At 41.8% G+C, this 14,884-nt stretch overlaps 1 protein-coding gene across 2 annotated transcripts in view; it reads left to right on the top strand.

Annotated features, from left to right (window-relative positions):
• The window catches only part of PCSK5 (proprotein convertase subtilisin/kexin type 5), a 295,959-nt gene that overhangs the window by 46,604 nt on the left and 234,471 nt on the right, over positions 1-14,884 (top strand). For both annotated transcript variants that reach the window (XM_054032645.1, XM_054032646.1), the window contains exon 3: positions 13,957-14,070. In XM_054032645.1, the coding sequence (XP_053888620.1) occupies positions 13,957-14,070 (114 nt within the window). The remainder of the gene's footprint in view (positions 1-13,956; positions 14,071-14,884) is intronic.

The raw sequence follows: 14,884 nt of genomic DNA, 5'->3' as shown, positions 1-14,884 counted from the left end.
TTTCAGCTGTATCCTGGCCAGCAGAGCGGCCACTCAGGAATAGATATATCAGTCTACCATTCTAGGTCCCTATGAATCACTAGGTTGTGGCTGCTCTGTATTGCCAGCACAGCCCGCAGTGGATTTTCGACCACTGCTGGCACCATGATCTATGCAGGCAGAAGCCAGTGTAGACCCTTGAGTGAAGCGGGCATTATCTTTGAAAACTCGTGGAGATCAGGGGAGGTCCCGGATGACTGGAAAAAGGCAAATATAGTGCCCATCTTTAAAAAAGGGAAGAAGAAGAAGAATCTGGGGAACTACAGACCGGGTCAGCCTCACCTCAGTCCCTGGAAAAATCATGGAGCAGGTCCTCAAGGAATCCATTTTGAAGCACTTGGAGGAGAAGAAGGTGATCAGGAACAGTCAACATGGATTCACCAAGGGCAAGTCATGCCTGACCAATCTGATTGCCTTCTATGATGAGATAACTGGCTCCGTGGATATGGGGAAAGCAGTGGACGTGTTATGTCTTGACGTTAGCAAAGCTTTTAATACCATCTCCCACAGTATTCTTGCCAGCAAGCTAGAAAAATATGGATTGGATGAATGGTCTATAAGGTGGATAGAAAGCTGGCTAGATCGTCGGGCTCAACAGGGAGTGATCAACAGCTCGATATCTAGTTGGCAGCCAGTATCAAGTGTAGTGCCACAGGGGTCTGTTCTGGAGCCAGTTTTATTCAACATATTCATTAATGATCTGGATGATGGGATGGATTGCACCCTTAGTTTGCGGATGACACTAAGCTGTGGGGAGAAGTAGGTACGCTGGAGGTTAAGGATAGGGTCCAGAGTGACCTAGACAAATTGGAGGATTGGGCCAAAAGAAATCTGATGAGGTTCAAGAAGGACAAGTGCAGAGTCCTGCACTTAGGACCAAAGAATCCCATGCACCACTACAGGCTGGGGACCGACTGGCTAAGCGGCAATTCTGCAGAAAAGGACCTGGGGGACTAGAGTGGACGAGACACTGGATATGAGTCAACAGTGTGCCCTTGTTGCCAAGAAGGCTAACGGCATATTGGGCTGCATTAGTAAGAGCATTGCCAGCAGATCAATGAAAGGGATTATTCCCCTCTATTCGGCACTGGTGAGGCCACATCTGGAGTATTGTCCACATTCTTTATGTAGTGGGGGGCCCAAAACTGGACACCCCACTACAGAAAGGATGTGGACAAATTGGAAAGAGTCCAGCGGAGGGCAACGAAAATGATTAGGGGCTGGGGCACATGACTTATGAGGAGAGGATGAGGAACATATTTAGTCTGCAGAAGAGAAGAGGGAAGTGGTATTTGATAGCAGCCTTCAACTACCTGAAGGGGGGTTCCAAAGAGACTGGAGCTAGGCTGTTCTCAGTGGTGGCAGATAACAGAACAAGAAGCAATGGTCTCAAGTTGCAGTGGGAGAAGTCTAGGTTGGATATTAGGAAACACTATTTCACTAGGAGGGTGGTGAAGCACTGGAATGGGTTACCTAGGGAGGTGGTGAAATCTCCATCCTTAGAGGTTTTTAAGGCCCATCTTGACAAAGCCCTGGCTGGGATGATTTAGTTGGTGTTAGTCCTGCTTTGAGCAGGGGGTTGGAGTAGGTGACTCCTGATGTCTCTTCCAATCCTAATATCTATGATTCTATGAATCTAGACCATTGGAAGTACTCTGGATTTACACTGGTATTATTGAGAGCAAAATTTGGCCCAGTGGGAGATTTGAGTGCCTAGGAACTCATTTAGTAAATGATTTGAGGTTATCTGAAAATAGCAAATGCAAATTTTTCAAGGACTTAAATGATTGATGGCCAGAGTTAAAGGACTAGCCTAAGGAGAGCAAAAATCCATTAAACAGTTCAACAGAGCTTTTTTTAATATGATCATCACTCCAGTATATAAACACAAAACCCCAAGATGTTTCAAATGTAAGATGTTAGACTCCAAAGCTAATTAAAATACTGTGGTAAAGAGTTTTTAAAATTACAATCCCCTACTGGATATTTGGTTCTGCATCTGATTTAAGAATTCCTAAGAAGACGCATTTAGACATATGTTAGCTAAAGACATGTCATATTATTTTGTGTTCAATGCAATATTAATACTAACCCTCATGGTACAATAAAACTGCACAGAATATATTATGGTATCCCCAAATCAGTCACATTAATATTATTTTTAATCCAATGGTGTGAACTTAGCCTTGGGTATCATGCAAAACAAAATAACTGGTTGTAGGTATTTCAGAGTTCTATTTCCCTGTTATTTGTGAGCAGTTACAAACTTGTATGGCCAGGGAACTAGAATGGCTTATATTAACATAACAGTTGACATAAGGCAGGAGTGAGGATCATTTCGTACTTTGCAAAGGGTGAGTTATCCCTGAAACTGATTCTGAAGCCTGTGAACTTGTTACTGTACCCCAAATTTTAAAGGTAAAAAGTCATGAAGAAACATGACATTCTAAAACATTCTAAAAAGACTGGTATAATAATTGAGGATGGTATTGTGTTAAAACCACAACACTGAGACTCAGAAGATTTTATCTAATTCTCAGCTTTGCCCCAGACTTCCTATGTGACTTTCAGCTGGTCACTTTGAGCCAGATTGTGGCCTGCCCCTACTGCAATACACAATGTGGGAGGCTCCGACTCTCCCCCCACACACACACATAGTTGCAGCCGTAAATGTAAGGGCTGTTGAGGGCCTTTTCAAATGGGTGGAGATGAGTGGGGAGAGTGGGACTACACCTCACCGTAGCCCACATACAGTCATATAGGTCACCCATCCTGCCCACCTGTGGAGGGGAAATCATGCTGCAATTCCCTACAGCAGAAGTTCCCAAACTATTTTTGCTGAGCCCCTCTTCAGAAAGTACATGCTCCCTCACAGGAACTGGGGAAGAGTTGGGAGGGGGTGGCCTATACTCACAGGTCGGCATGGAGGGATGCCCAGTACTCATGGGAGGACCAGAGGTCGGGGAGAGAGGAGTTCCCAGTATCCACAGGGGCTGAGGTGGGGAAGGACTGCCCAGTGTCAATGAGGGTGCAGGGAGTGGTGGTGGTGGAGGGGTACCCCGAACCCAGTTGGGGGCCAGGGGTTACACATCATGTAGCAGCTGAGGAAGCCTTCTGCTCCCTACAATGGTTAGTTGGTTTCAGCTGCTGGGACCCAGTTCCCTGCCCATTTCACTCCCCCACCCACAGGGAAGTGAAAGGGGGCTGCATTGAAGGCTCAAGGTCAGGAGGAAAGTGGAAGGCTGTACCTTGTGAGAACTGACCCCCCCACACACTAGACAGAGCCCCCTGCTGACCCTGGTCCTTCCGTATGGCCTTGACCACTTCCCACACGCAGGGTCTGTCCTGCGGGGGAAGTGGACGGCACTCTGGGCCCTGGGGCTGTGCTGAGCAGGGGGCCCTGTCCGAGAGGGGCGGTAGTACTCCCACAGTGTAGCCTTCTGCTCCCTGCTTGTGGAGTCCCCCCGGCCTCCCCAGCAAAGGAGGGTAACTGCTGGTTGGTGTCTGCTGCAGCTGTGGCAGTGGAGGCGTGTGATGGGCAGGGAGCCTGGCAGCTGAGACTGCCCAACGCAGCCCCATCCACTTACCCTGTGACACAGATCCCCTTGGTGCAAAAGAACCTAGGCTTGGTCTACATTTAAAGTTAGCTCAACATAGCTACATCAGTCAGGTGTTTGAAAAATCCATACCCCTGACCAATATAGCTATGCTGACCTGACCCCCACTGTAGATGCAGTTACATCAACAGAAGAATGCTTCTGTAAGCATAGCTATTAGGGATGTAAAATGCTATTAGAGATATAACCAACCTTAACTGTTAACCCCAACCGCCTTGCGCCAGCCGGCCAGACCCCTGCTTTGGCCGCACCAGCCGACGGAACCTCAGTCCCTGCCAGGCTGGAGCGGCCCCAGCCCCGGCTGTTTCAGGCCCCCGGAGCTACCTTGGTTAATGATTAAATGATATAATTTTAATCGTTTAACCAGTTAACTTTTTAAACCAATATTTACATCCCTAATAGCTATCATCATTCATGGAGGTGGTTTTCCTGCACAGATGGAAAAACCCCTTTCGTCAGCACAGGTTGTGTCTACACTACGGGGTTATGCTACGATATACAGAGTACTTTGTGAACATGTATATGTTAAGCTGTGATATCTGTATCACTATGATGGAAAGATGGCTTACTTGCCTATAGCAAAGTGGATAGATACATTCACAATAAATCTGATTGGCTTTTTCATGTCAGTGAGACTTGAAAAAATCTGAATTGAATTTCTGACAAGCCTTTTCAACTGCTTTGCTCCACAGGTCAAACTATTATAGTCTGTACTGCTGTTACATAGGATGTATTTATAGAGACACAGGTAGTAATTTCAAACATTTTCTGCCTCTTCCTTTTTTCCCTCTGCCCTCCAGATTGTTTTGACCTGGTGTTTCTTTCTTGCTTTTATCATGCTTTTTCAGAATGCGTGTAGCATAATTATGTCAACTGTTTTGATTGTGGATAGACATTGACCCTTATTGAAGACGCACTTTGTCAATCAATGAGAATGTATCACTTGGTGTTGTTGGATTCATTATCTTTTATCCAGCATTAGACCCTGGCAGTTTATGGAGATTTGCAGAAATGGGTAACTGCAAATCATTTCCTATGCTCTTGACTTGGGTCAACAGCTACTTTGTCCTACAGTCTTCAACCATTTTTATGTGCAGACTCGCTACTGTTACTGAGAGGCTCGAAGTGCTGGTACAGAGGTGGGGAAATTAAGCCTGTTGTTTGTTTTTTAAAAGATCAGCTCTTTAAAGCATTTGTTTTTAAAATAACATGAAAAGCTCACCAGTAATGGTGGGGTTTTTTTTCAAATTTTCAAACTCAGAATATGTAAAAACTTTTCATACATCAAATGCCTAAAGTTACATGTGGCTTTTAGAGTATTGGAATGTCATCCTGATGCAGATAGACATTTTAGTTCTAGATCTTCAACTTCATAGGTTTTGTACTGTTGAAATGTGAAATACAAATTGAGAATGCTGTTGTGCACTGGTGTACTTAGATATACTTTGTGATGTGGAAAGTATAGGGATATGAGAATACACACTCTCTATTTCCCTTTCTAAATATCTTCTTCCATCTTTAGTCAGTCTAAGATAATACCAACCTCACCTTCATCTTTAACTCAATGTAAGAAACAAGTCCTATAGTCATTACCCAAGACTTAATCAGGCAAAACTCCCATTGAAGTCAGGAGCAATTACAGAGTATAGGCTGAAAGTATTGGCTCTAAGATAATATCAAAACAAACACCATAAATTGTATCTTTAAAATTTCTATGTGTTTCCCACATTTTGTCCTGTTTCCACTGCTAAAAAGCTTGTCATTCCATTGAACATGAAATCCCATGATGCTTCTGTTGAGAAAGGGAAAAAAGTACTGTAGTGTCGTATGTTTTAAGTGCAGTCTTTTTTATATAAAAAGAGCTTGGTGACATTATAATCGGTTAGTGTACTCATTTTTATATCTGGAAATCTCATTTCAAATCATGTTAATGGTTTTGGTGGTCATATCCTACTCCATAGTGGCATTTGCCAGAATAATCACACAGCTTGGCATGAGGAAGAACTCAGAAGAGGCCCCTGAGGAGATTGGGATGGTAGACTTTTTTTTTTTTCTTCAGATTATGAATGAGGTAGAGTGGTGTGAGGAGGTTCACAAGGGCACCAATCCAGTTGGCAGCACTGGAAGTGATCGGGGAAGGGGGACTCCCACAGTCCAGTGACTTGACATTCATGTATGCTACAGGCACCTATATATGCATAGTTCTTGCCAACACGGGTCTGGCTGTTCATCTGCTTTAGGAGGGTCAATAAGGTGTAATCCTTGAAGAGATAGGGATAACACTATTACATATATCTGTCCATGTGGTTTGTGGTTTTCATCATGCTGATCACATAAAATAGTCAATCACCAAATCTATTAAATTGTTAAGTTCATTGACTTCAAAAAGACAATGTCTATTATCAAAAGGTGATTCCCGGGCTACCCACCCCAGTAAGTGAAAGTGTTGCCTGTTGGCCAGTTCCACCTTTCCCCATGACATCTCCCACTCACTCATCCAATACAGCCATCCAAGTTCATTGCTTGTTTTGTGACATTTCCCAAGACTCTTGTCCGAGGTGGTTCTCTCTCTCTCTCTTTCTCTGTTTAATCTGTTGTGTTTCTAAAGTCCCTGTTTCCTTGGTAGCTGAGCAGCTATTTCTATTTCCAATTTACAGACATAGGCTAGGCTTAGGTGAATGGTGGCCTGACAGTTGGACCTATGAGTGCATTGGGAATGGCATGCACATGCAGTCTGTCGTCCTAGACTCAAGGCCCACATATGCATGTTTCCAATGCTGCAAAGCTAAAAGGATAGATTTTAGTGTAAAACCCACTCCCTATTCATAGTTGGCATCCACTGTTTTTTCTTCCTGTGTACTCCTCCCTTCTCCCTACATAGGGCAGGATTTTGCCTTAAGTTTGTCTGTAGCTGTTGCTATTTACCTATCACATTCACATGCACTGTATTTGCCCAAAGAAATAGAAAATGTAAACGACATCTCCAATGCCATTTGAAAACTAGAAAATATTTACTGCAACAAACCCACCGAAGTGATATTAAAAATAATTACAAAACCCTCAATCCCCAAAAGATGTCGAATACAAATAGTGCAGTTAAGATGCACGGCCCATATTACAATTTCCAGTGTTTTGATAAACTTCTTAGAAAGCTAGACTTGTGAAAAATTGGTGTGGTTAATTTTTTTCTGATTAAACATATTCGGTATTCTGTTAATTAACAATTAGTTTTTTCCTCTCTTGACAACTTCTTTTGTTCAATCACTTTCATTTTCACTGTTCCTACAAGACAAATTGATTACACTGAATGAGTGAGAGAGTAAAGTGAGAGAAAAGTGTTTCACTGTATGAAAGATAACATCTCATTGTTTTGTTTGGCACCTCTTTTTTAAAAGGGCCATTTGCATTAGCTCAGAGCAACTTGTATTCAGCAGCACTGCTTGCATGTCAGTAAAGAAGAGCAATATTGTGCACAGAACAACCCTGTAAATGCTGAGATGAGGAGACTGGAAATGATGATTTTTATTTGAAGTAGTTTGGTTTCCAATCTGGCTTGGCTTTGATTTCTAGACATTCAGGAAATGGAACTTTCGGAGCTGAAGTCAATTGGAAAATGTGCACTGTTCCCCCTCAGCTAAGTGTGACTTTATGGAAATGTTAGAATGCACCTCATTGTTTGCATACAGTCTCCTTTTGGCAAGAAGTAGGAATCTGTATAATCACTTACTCCAGAGATTTTCCTTCAAGGACTAGGGATAGGAAGTGTGGACTGGACACTTTTTAAAAGGAAACATTTTTAAACAAATGAACTTTTTTCATACAGAATCAGATTCAGTCAAATCCATACTATACCAGCCATTGGGCAGTGAAGTGTGTGCATATATATGCATAAAACGCTAAAGGGAAATATATGGCAGAACATTTAAATAACTGCTGAGTTTTGATCTATTCATCGGTATTACAACACAGGAATCAGACAGTTTAGACAAGACTAACTGGCAAGCTTTCTGTTCACTAAGGAAAAAGCTCTATTGCTCCATGGAGTGAGTACTATAGAAGTGATAGTTTCTGTAAATTAATGTCATGCCTCTAATGCACCTGAACTCCTCTTCTGGGAAAATGAGTCTCCTGTGAAGCTTTTAATTACACTCCAAATGAGTGTGTTGGTACATCCTCAATGCAATTATAAAAACAGCTATTAAAAACAGATCCCAACAGAGGGTGTTGATTAAAAAAATGCATAGGCACCAATGGGAGGAGGACTGTGATTAGGCACAGTATACCGGGCCGATTTTCCTCCGCCTGGGCTCCTTGTGTTGTCATTTGTGTCTGTGCAAAGTGCACCAAATCAAAGTGGTAGCATTTTACAGCCACTTTGGGATGTTATAAATGCCTACCCATGGAGCAAGAGAGGGACAAGATGGGTGAGGTAATACCTTTTATTGAACCAGCTCCTGTTGGTGGAAGGTACAAGCTTTCAAGTGACACAGAACTCTTCTTCAGGTCTGGGGAAGGAAAAAAGAGCTTCTGAGTTAAATACAAGTTGGAACAGATTGTTAAGAGTAAGAAGTAACACATTGTAGGAGACCACTTATAGGGTTACATTGTTATGTAAAAGAGGTTTGAAATGGGCCATTAAGGATTAGCAGGTAGATATGTTACAAATTATTGTAATGAGCTATAAAGCCAGTGTCCGTGTTAAGTTCATGGTTTTTGGTGTCTAACAGCGTTATGCATTTAAGTACCCAGACTCACCTGTTGACGGCCCTGTGCAGGTTTCCTTTGTGGACAATTACGGAAAGATCACATATGGAGTGATCACTTTATAAAAAGTGTTCACAAATGGGTGATATGGTATTTTTGTATTTTATCATGTTTCTGTGTGAGTTCATTTGAGAGTGTAGTGAGTGTCTGGTTTCACCCACATAGTTGTCATTGGAGCATTTAGTGCACTAGGTTTGGTACACCACATGTTGTGATAGGCATGTGTAGGACCCATGGATCTTGAAAGGTGTATTGTGGGAGGATGATATTGATCATCGTAGCATTGGAGATATGTATGCAGGTTTCACATCTGTTTTTTTTAGTAGGGTCTGGTACTGCTTTGAGTTGGTGTCCTGGTCTCTGGAGAGCTTTCTTCTTCTGATGAGCTTGGTGAATTTGAGGGGTTATTTGAAGAGCAAAGACGGGTTTGAGAAAGATTTATTTCAGAATGTGGTTCTCATCAAATATGAGTTGTAATTTTTTGATGATACCCCAGATGGGTTCTATTGTAGAATGGTAGGTGACAGCTAGGGGTGTGCAGGCAGTGTTTTTTTCCCCCTATATTGAAGCAGGTTCTCTTGGAGTATTTGGGTGGCCCTTGACATGATGTGATCTTTTTCTCTGGTGGAGTGTTCTTGTTTGATGAAGGTGGTTTTCAGTGTGTTTAGGTGTTTATCCTGGACTTTCTCGTCAGAGCAAATTCTGCAACATCTGAAAGCCTGGCTGTAGATAACAAATTTTGTGGTGCATCTGGAGTGGTTGCTGGATCTATGGAGGTAAGTGTGGTGATCTGTAGGTTTCTTGTATGTAGTCATTTGGATGGTTCTATTGTTGACGCTGATCACAGTGTCCAAGAAGTTGATGCTGGTGTGAGAGTGTTCTAGCGAGTTTGATGGATGGCTGGTGGTTGCTGATGATGTGGTGGAAATCCATTAGGGATTTTAGGTCTTCTGTGCAGAGGATGAAAATATCATTAATATATTTAATGTATAACGTTGGTTTCATGGAGGATTTTTCCAGAAATTCTTCCTCAAGTTGGCGTATGAAGAGGTTGGCATGTTGGGGAGCCACTCTAGTTCCCATGGGTGTTCTCATGGTTTGGACAAAATGTTTGTAGTTAAAGATAAAGTCACTGTGGGTGAGGATGAAAGCATTGTACATTATCTTGTAGGTATTTGAGGCAGGCAATGATGCCGTCATGGTGAGGATATTGGGGTTTAGGGAGGTCACATCTATGGTGGCAAGGATGGTGTTCTGGGGAAGTTGTTTATATTACAGAGTTTCTGGAGGAAGTTGATAGTGACTTGAAGAAATCTGGTCTTTTGTGTGGTGAGTGGTTTGAGGCTGAGTTCTATGAGTCCTGATATTTCTTTAGTAACAGTGCCATGGTCAGATATGATCGGTCTGCCTGGTTCCCTTGTTTGTGTTGCTTGGGAAGCTTGTAGAAGGTCTCTGGAGTGGTTTAATGGAGATGAGGTTGTAGAGTGTTTCTTGCAGTTGATTGGGGAAGGATTTGATGGTATCTTTACATTTCTGTGTGAATAGTGGTGTGGGGTCTTCTTTTAATTCTTTATAGTAGGTGGTGTCAGAGAGTTGTCTGTTGGTCTCATTCACATAGTCATCATGATTAAGGACTTCTTTAGCACCCTTTTTTTCTGTTGGTTTGATCACTATCTGGTGGTTGGATTCTAGGGACTGTATAGCTATCCTCTTGGTGGTAGAGAGATTATAGTGGATGTAATGTTTATTGAGGATTTCACTGTCAATTTTTTTCCTTGCACAATTATTTTAATGATCAGTGTGTGGTTTCGTCCACTGGGAGGTGTCCAGTCAGATGACTGTTTATTCATATGACTGTTGGTGAGGATGTGGTTGTTGTGGGTGGTGTCATCTTTACTGTGAAAGAATTCCTTGAGGTGGAACCAGTGGAAGAATTCTTTTAGTTTTCCACATGTTAGTATAGTGTCAGCTTCTGTGGTGGGGCAGAAGCTCAGTCCTTTGGAGAGTACTGGTCCTTCAGTTTTGGTTATGGGTAGTCTTGATAGGTTAATGATGTTGGGGAGTCTTGTAGTGTCCATATGGTGGGTCATGGTGTCTTGGTTTCTCCTGGAGGTGGTGTTCTGTTGGTTGTGGAGTTGTTGTAGTTGGTTCCACTTTTTGTTTTTGTGTTGGATTGCTGTCATCAGGTTTTTTTAGATTGATGTTTTGGGTTTCCTGCATGATATCCAGGTAGGTTTCCTGATTTTTTCCTTCCAATGTGTGGGAGCATGTGATCATTTGATGTTTGCAGTGGTCCCTTTTGGAGTGTTTAAAGTGCAGGAGACGGCTCCTCAATTTTTCTGAGGTCCTTCTGTAGAGCTGGTCAGCATTTTTGAAATACGAGGAGCAAGTCAGTGGAGAATCAGGCTCGGTGTATCAGAATGCATCGTTATGGTGCAATGATGGTGTATATGTATCTGCTGTATATATGTATTTACAGTTTGGTTTTATGGTAGGACAGTGAGCTATGTCATTTGTCATTCCAGTATTTTGACCTGATCTTGCAAGCTTCAGAGCACCTTCTGCAAAGTGCTCACATCATCAGCTCTGACTTACTTCATTAGGAGTGAAGGGTGCTCATCTTGCAGGAGACATTTATATCTCTCAGGTCTGATCCCAGTGATAGACAAATAGGTTCTTTAAAACACAATTGCTAGCTTCTTTTGCCAAACACAGTGAATTGTTTCCTGAAACAAGCTCCGTCTATAGTATATTGAAATGCAAAACCCTCGTGCTCCTAAATGTTGAGAACACTGATTTACAAATGGGTTCAATTTTATACATAAAAATCTCTCTATGTGCTAAGTAAATTGCTCTGGGTCCCCGGTGGATGGGAATGGTGCAGTGAGGGAGGGTTTATGATTGCTGGCACTACGGAATTGTATGATAAGTGTTCTCAGTTATTTGATCTGAGACAAAATAAACTAATTGTACCTTTCGAGAGATCTACATGCAGATTAGTGTTGAGATCACATTGCTGTATTTGTTAATAAAGCTTTCCGCCTTCACAAGCACTGTTATTTTGCATTCACTTTCAACTTTTTTATGGTCAGCAGCAGAGTGTAAATATTTGTGCAGTGTAGACATCAGAGATCCCTTGTTATACTGAAAATGTGACTAGTCATAAGCAATAATGTCTAAATCAAAATAAGATTTGGAGGTTGGGTTTGCATAAGCCTTGAAAATCTTGATTGCTTATCTGGCGGTATTGAAGTTTCACTCCTCCCTGACCTCAACAAGTCAGGGACAGATTAAGACAGGTTCATGGTCCAAGGGGACCTAGTTTGCCAGTGAGTCAGCTAAGGTGCAGCATGTGTGACCTTGTATGTGCTAGGGAGTGTTGTTTTACATGGCAGGAAGAGTTGGAAAAAAAACAAGGATCCATTATCAGGGTCTGGAAGAGAGAGTTCATGCCACCAATAGGGGACTGGGAGGGAGCATCTGTTGAAGATCTGTGGGACACCAACTTTTTTGATAGGAGAGAGTTAAAAATAATGTGGCTCTGGGTCCCATTTAACCTTATTCTGTCTCTCTTCTGTGTTCAGTAATTGCCATCAGTAAAGACTCAGGTCTTTGGCCCTCTCTCTTGGCATCTGGCCAGCTACAATCTATATGTCTTGGAGACTCCAGGAATTTGCTGCTTCAGAGGTGCCCAAGTATGATTGCCTGCCTTCCCTTTCTGAAGGAAGCTCCTCAATGTGTAATATTTGAAGGCAGCAGACAACCCAGTAAATATTCCCAGGCTTGCTGAGAAGTCCATGAGATGGATTTTTAGCCAAGCCAGACATCCTGTTGGAAGAGGAAAGCGGTGGCCAGAAGAGAAAGGGGACTTATCAAAACTTTCTCAATTCCGTACCACCCAAAGATATCGGAGGGGTAGATTTTGGAGGATTTGACAGAGAAAGGGGACTTCAACTTGCTTACACAGCACCAACCAGCTCCCTCCTGTTCTGTGTCCGTTGACATCACAGCTCTTCCTGTAGAAACCATGCTGCTACTGCTGACCCTGAAGCAATTCTCAGGTAGCGACGTTGCTTGGTGCAGAGGGAAAAACTATGATGTTATCACAGTCCCCACACTGTCCTCTACCACCCTATGGAAATGGTACCCCATAGAACTGCCTCACAGAAGGGATTCCACAGGTTCAGAGATGCCTCTTTCTCCTCTCACCATGATCAGAATCTGGAGAGTCTGCATTCCCTGTTTTCAGAAGCCAGGGAAGCATGGGGCCATCAATTCTTACTCATGAATAACTCCCCTTATAATAAGTTGGAGATTTGCCTGGCTTAAGATCTCAGGATTTGAACTAGAATTAAGAATGCATGGTTGGAGACATTTTTCTGCTATGGGAAAACATTAATATTGTCCCTACCTAGTGACTTTGAGCTGGAACAAGAAAATAAAGATGGGCTCTGAAAGTAAAGTTTATTTTTGTGCGTGTGTGAGTGTACATGCCTGGGAATCAGGAGTGCAAGGTGCAGAACAGGCTGTTAGCAGGTGATGGCTGCCTTTCTTTCTTTGGAAGATGTGAATTGAATTTTTTTGTATTTTTATTCTGTACCAGCAGTTCAGCAGCAATACGAGCTGTCGGTAAGCCACAAGCATGCAAGTAAAATCTGGGTTTGACTGTGGATAGTTTACAATATTTACATTTATAGCAGCAAGTTCCCATTTAGAAAAGTTAATGGTATTGGGGGGAGAGGGAAAGTATTACAAATTAATATCTGCTATGGACTGGATGTCACCTTTGGTATCGCTTTTCTGAATGTGTTCAGAGTCTTTGATGAGGTGTCTGTCAGAGAAGAAGCTTAACTTTGGAAGCCTGATTTTGACCTTGATCTCTTCTTTCATTTATATTTTGAGCTTCTTGTTGTAATTTAACCTATTACCCTGTACTCTGTTGCTTTTTCCTGGGAAGTACTTTAATTTTACAGAAAATACAGTTCCTGAAAACTGAGTGAATCATGCCAAATAATCTCATTGCAATGAATTATAACTTATTTTTTGGTCTTTTCATGAGGTTGATTCAGATATTGGTTAAACAGAGCTTTTAAATACATTTTAGTATTAGCAGTTGACAACTTCAATAAAGGAAAAAGAAAAAAAGAAAAACCCTTGGAAATCCCATTCATTTTTCTTTTGAGTAACTGTTAATCTTTGTGTTTATAAATACAAAATGGGGTCAGTTTATTATTTTTTTATTACTATTATTAATAAAGAATAATAAAATATGCAATGGCATTGTTCAATAGCTAATGAAGTCCTGTTAGCAGGGGATTTAAATAGTTGTGCATGGCAACCTGTAGTACTAACTAAATTGGTATATTTTCCTGCGAACTAAATGACAAGGTGAGCTTTGCATTCCCTTTGCCAAAATGAACACTTTAATGTGAAATAGACGTGGACTTCAGTAATGGGAAACTTCCCAAGATTGCTCACATTTCTTGATAATCTCCATGGAACTCTAACACTTACCAAATATTTTTCTTGTTGGCAGGTGGAGTGGATACAACAACAGGTAGTTAAAAGAAGGATAAAGAGGGATTATAAACCTGGTGGTACCCAATCCACTTATTTCAATGATCCCAAGTGGCCAAGCATGTGGTACATGGTAAGTATAAAGGCAGCCATTGGCTCTGATTCATGCTAATCGTTTAGTTGCTCTGCTATGATCAAACTTTCTTTTTAGTTTTATGTGGACTAAGGAAGGGTCTGTAAACTCCTTACCAGTATAATGAGTGCTTCCTATTGCGGTGCTCTTGGGGAATGTTTTATTATAGAATAAAGTTTCATCAGTGGGGAGGGGAAGGGACATAACCATGGTCCATATGAGGAAGGGGAAAAAAAACCTTCTGGTCTGGGTGCCCTGCCTCCAAGACCCCATGTGATACAGATAATTCCCATTGACTCCAATGTCAGTTGTATCATGAAGCAAGAGAATGGAGACCAGAATTATGTCTTTGTGACAGTAGTAGGCACACAGATATGGTGTGTTAGATAATGAACTATTCCATCCGACCCTGTGTTGCTTTTTGTCTGACATAAGAAACACAAGCAAACTTTTTTTTTTTAAAACATGTAACAGTCACAGTTAAAGCTAGGACTGAAGATCTTGGCTACCCAAACAGATTTTAACTATGTCCTTAATTTGTGTTGCATGGCCTAAATTAAGTATTTTAGTCTTCGTATATCCAGGTTTTTGAAGAAGGGAGAGTCAAATTAGGCAAATGACTGCAGTTTAATAACAGGATAGTCATATTTCCCAGTTCACTGAAAACTTTGCCTATGGTAAACCATCCTGTCTTCAAAGACACATGTTTCTTAGGATATAAATCACACATCCAAAGGCTTTAAAGAGAGATTAAACTAATATAGGACCAAATCTGACCCTGGTCAGCAAGTGAGATGGAGCCAGGCCACTGCCT

The sequence above is a fragment of the Malaclemys terrapin genome, chromosome 6 (assembly GCF_027887155.1).
Source record: "Malaclemys terrapin pileata isolate rMalTer1 chromosome 6, rMalTer1.hap1, whole genome shotgun sequence".
In the NCBI taxonomy this organism is placed as follows: Eukaryota; Metazoa; Chordata; order Testudines; family Emydidae; genus Malaclemys; species Malaclemys terrapin.
This window is presented reverse-complemented; position numbering and strand designations above follow the sequence as displayed.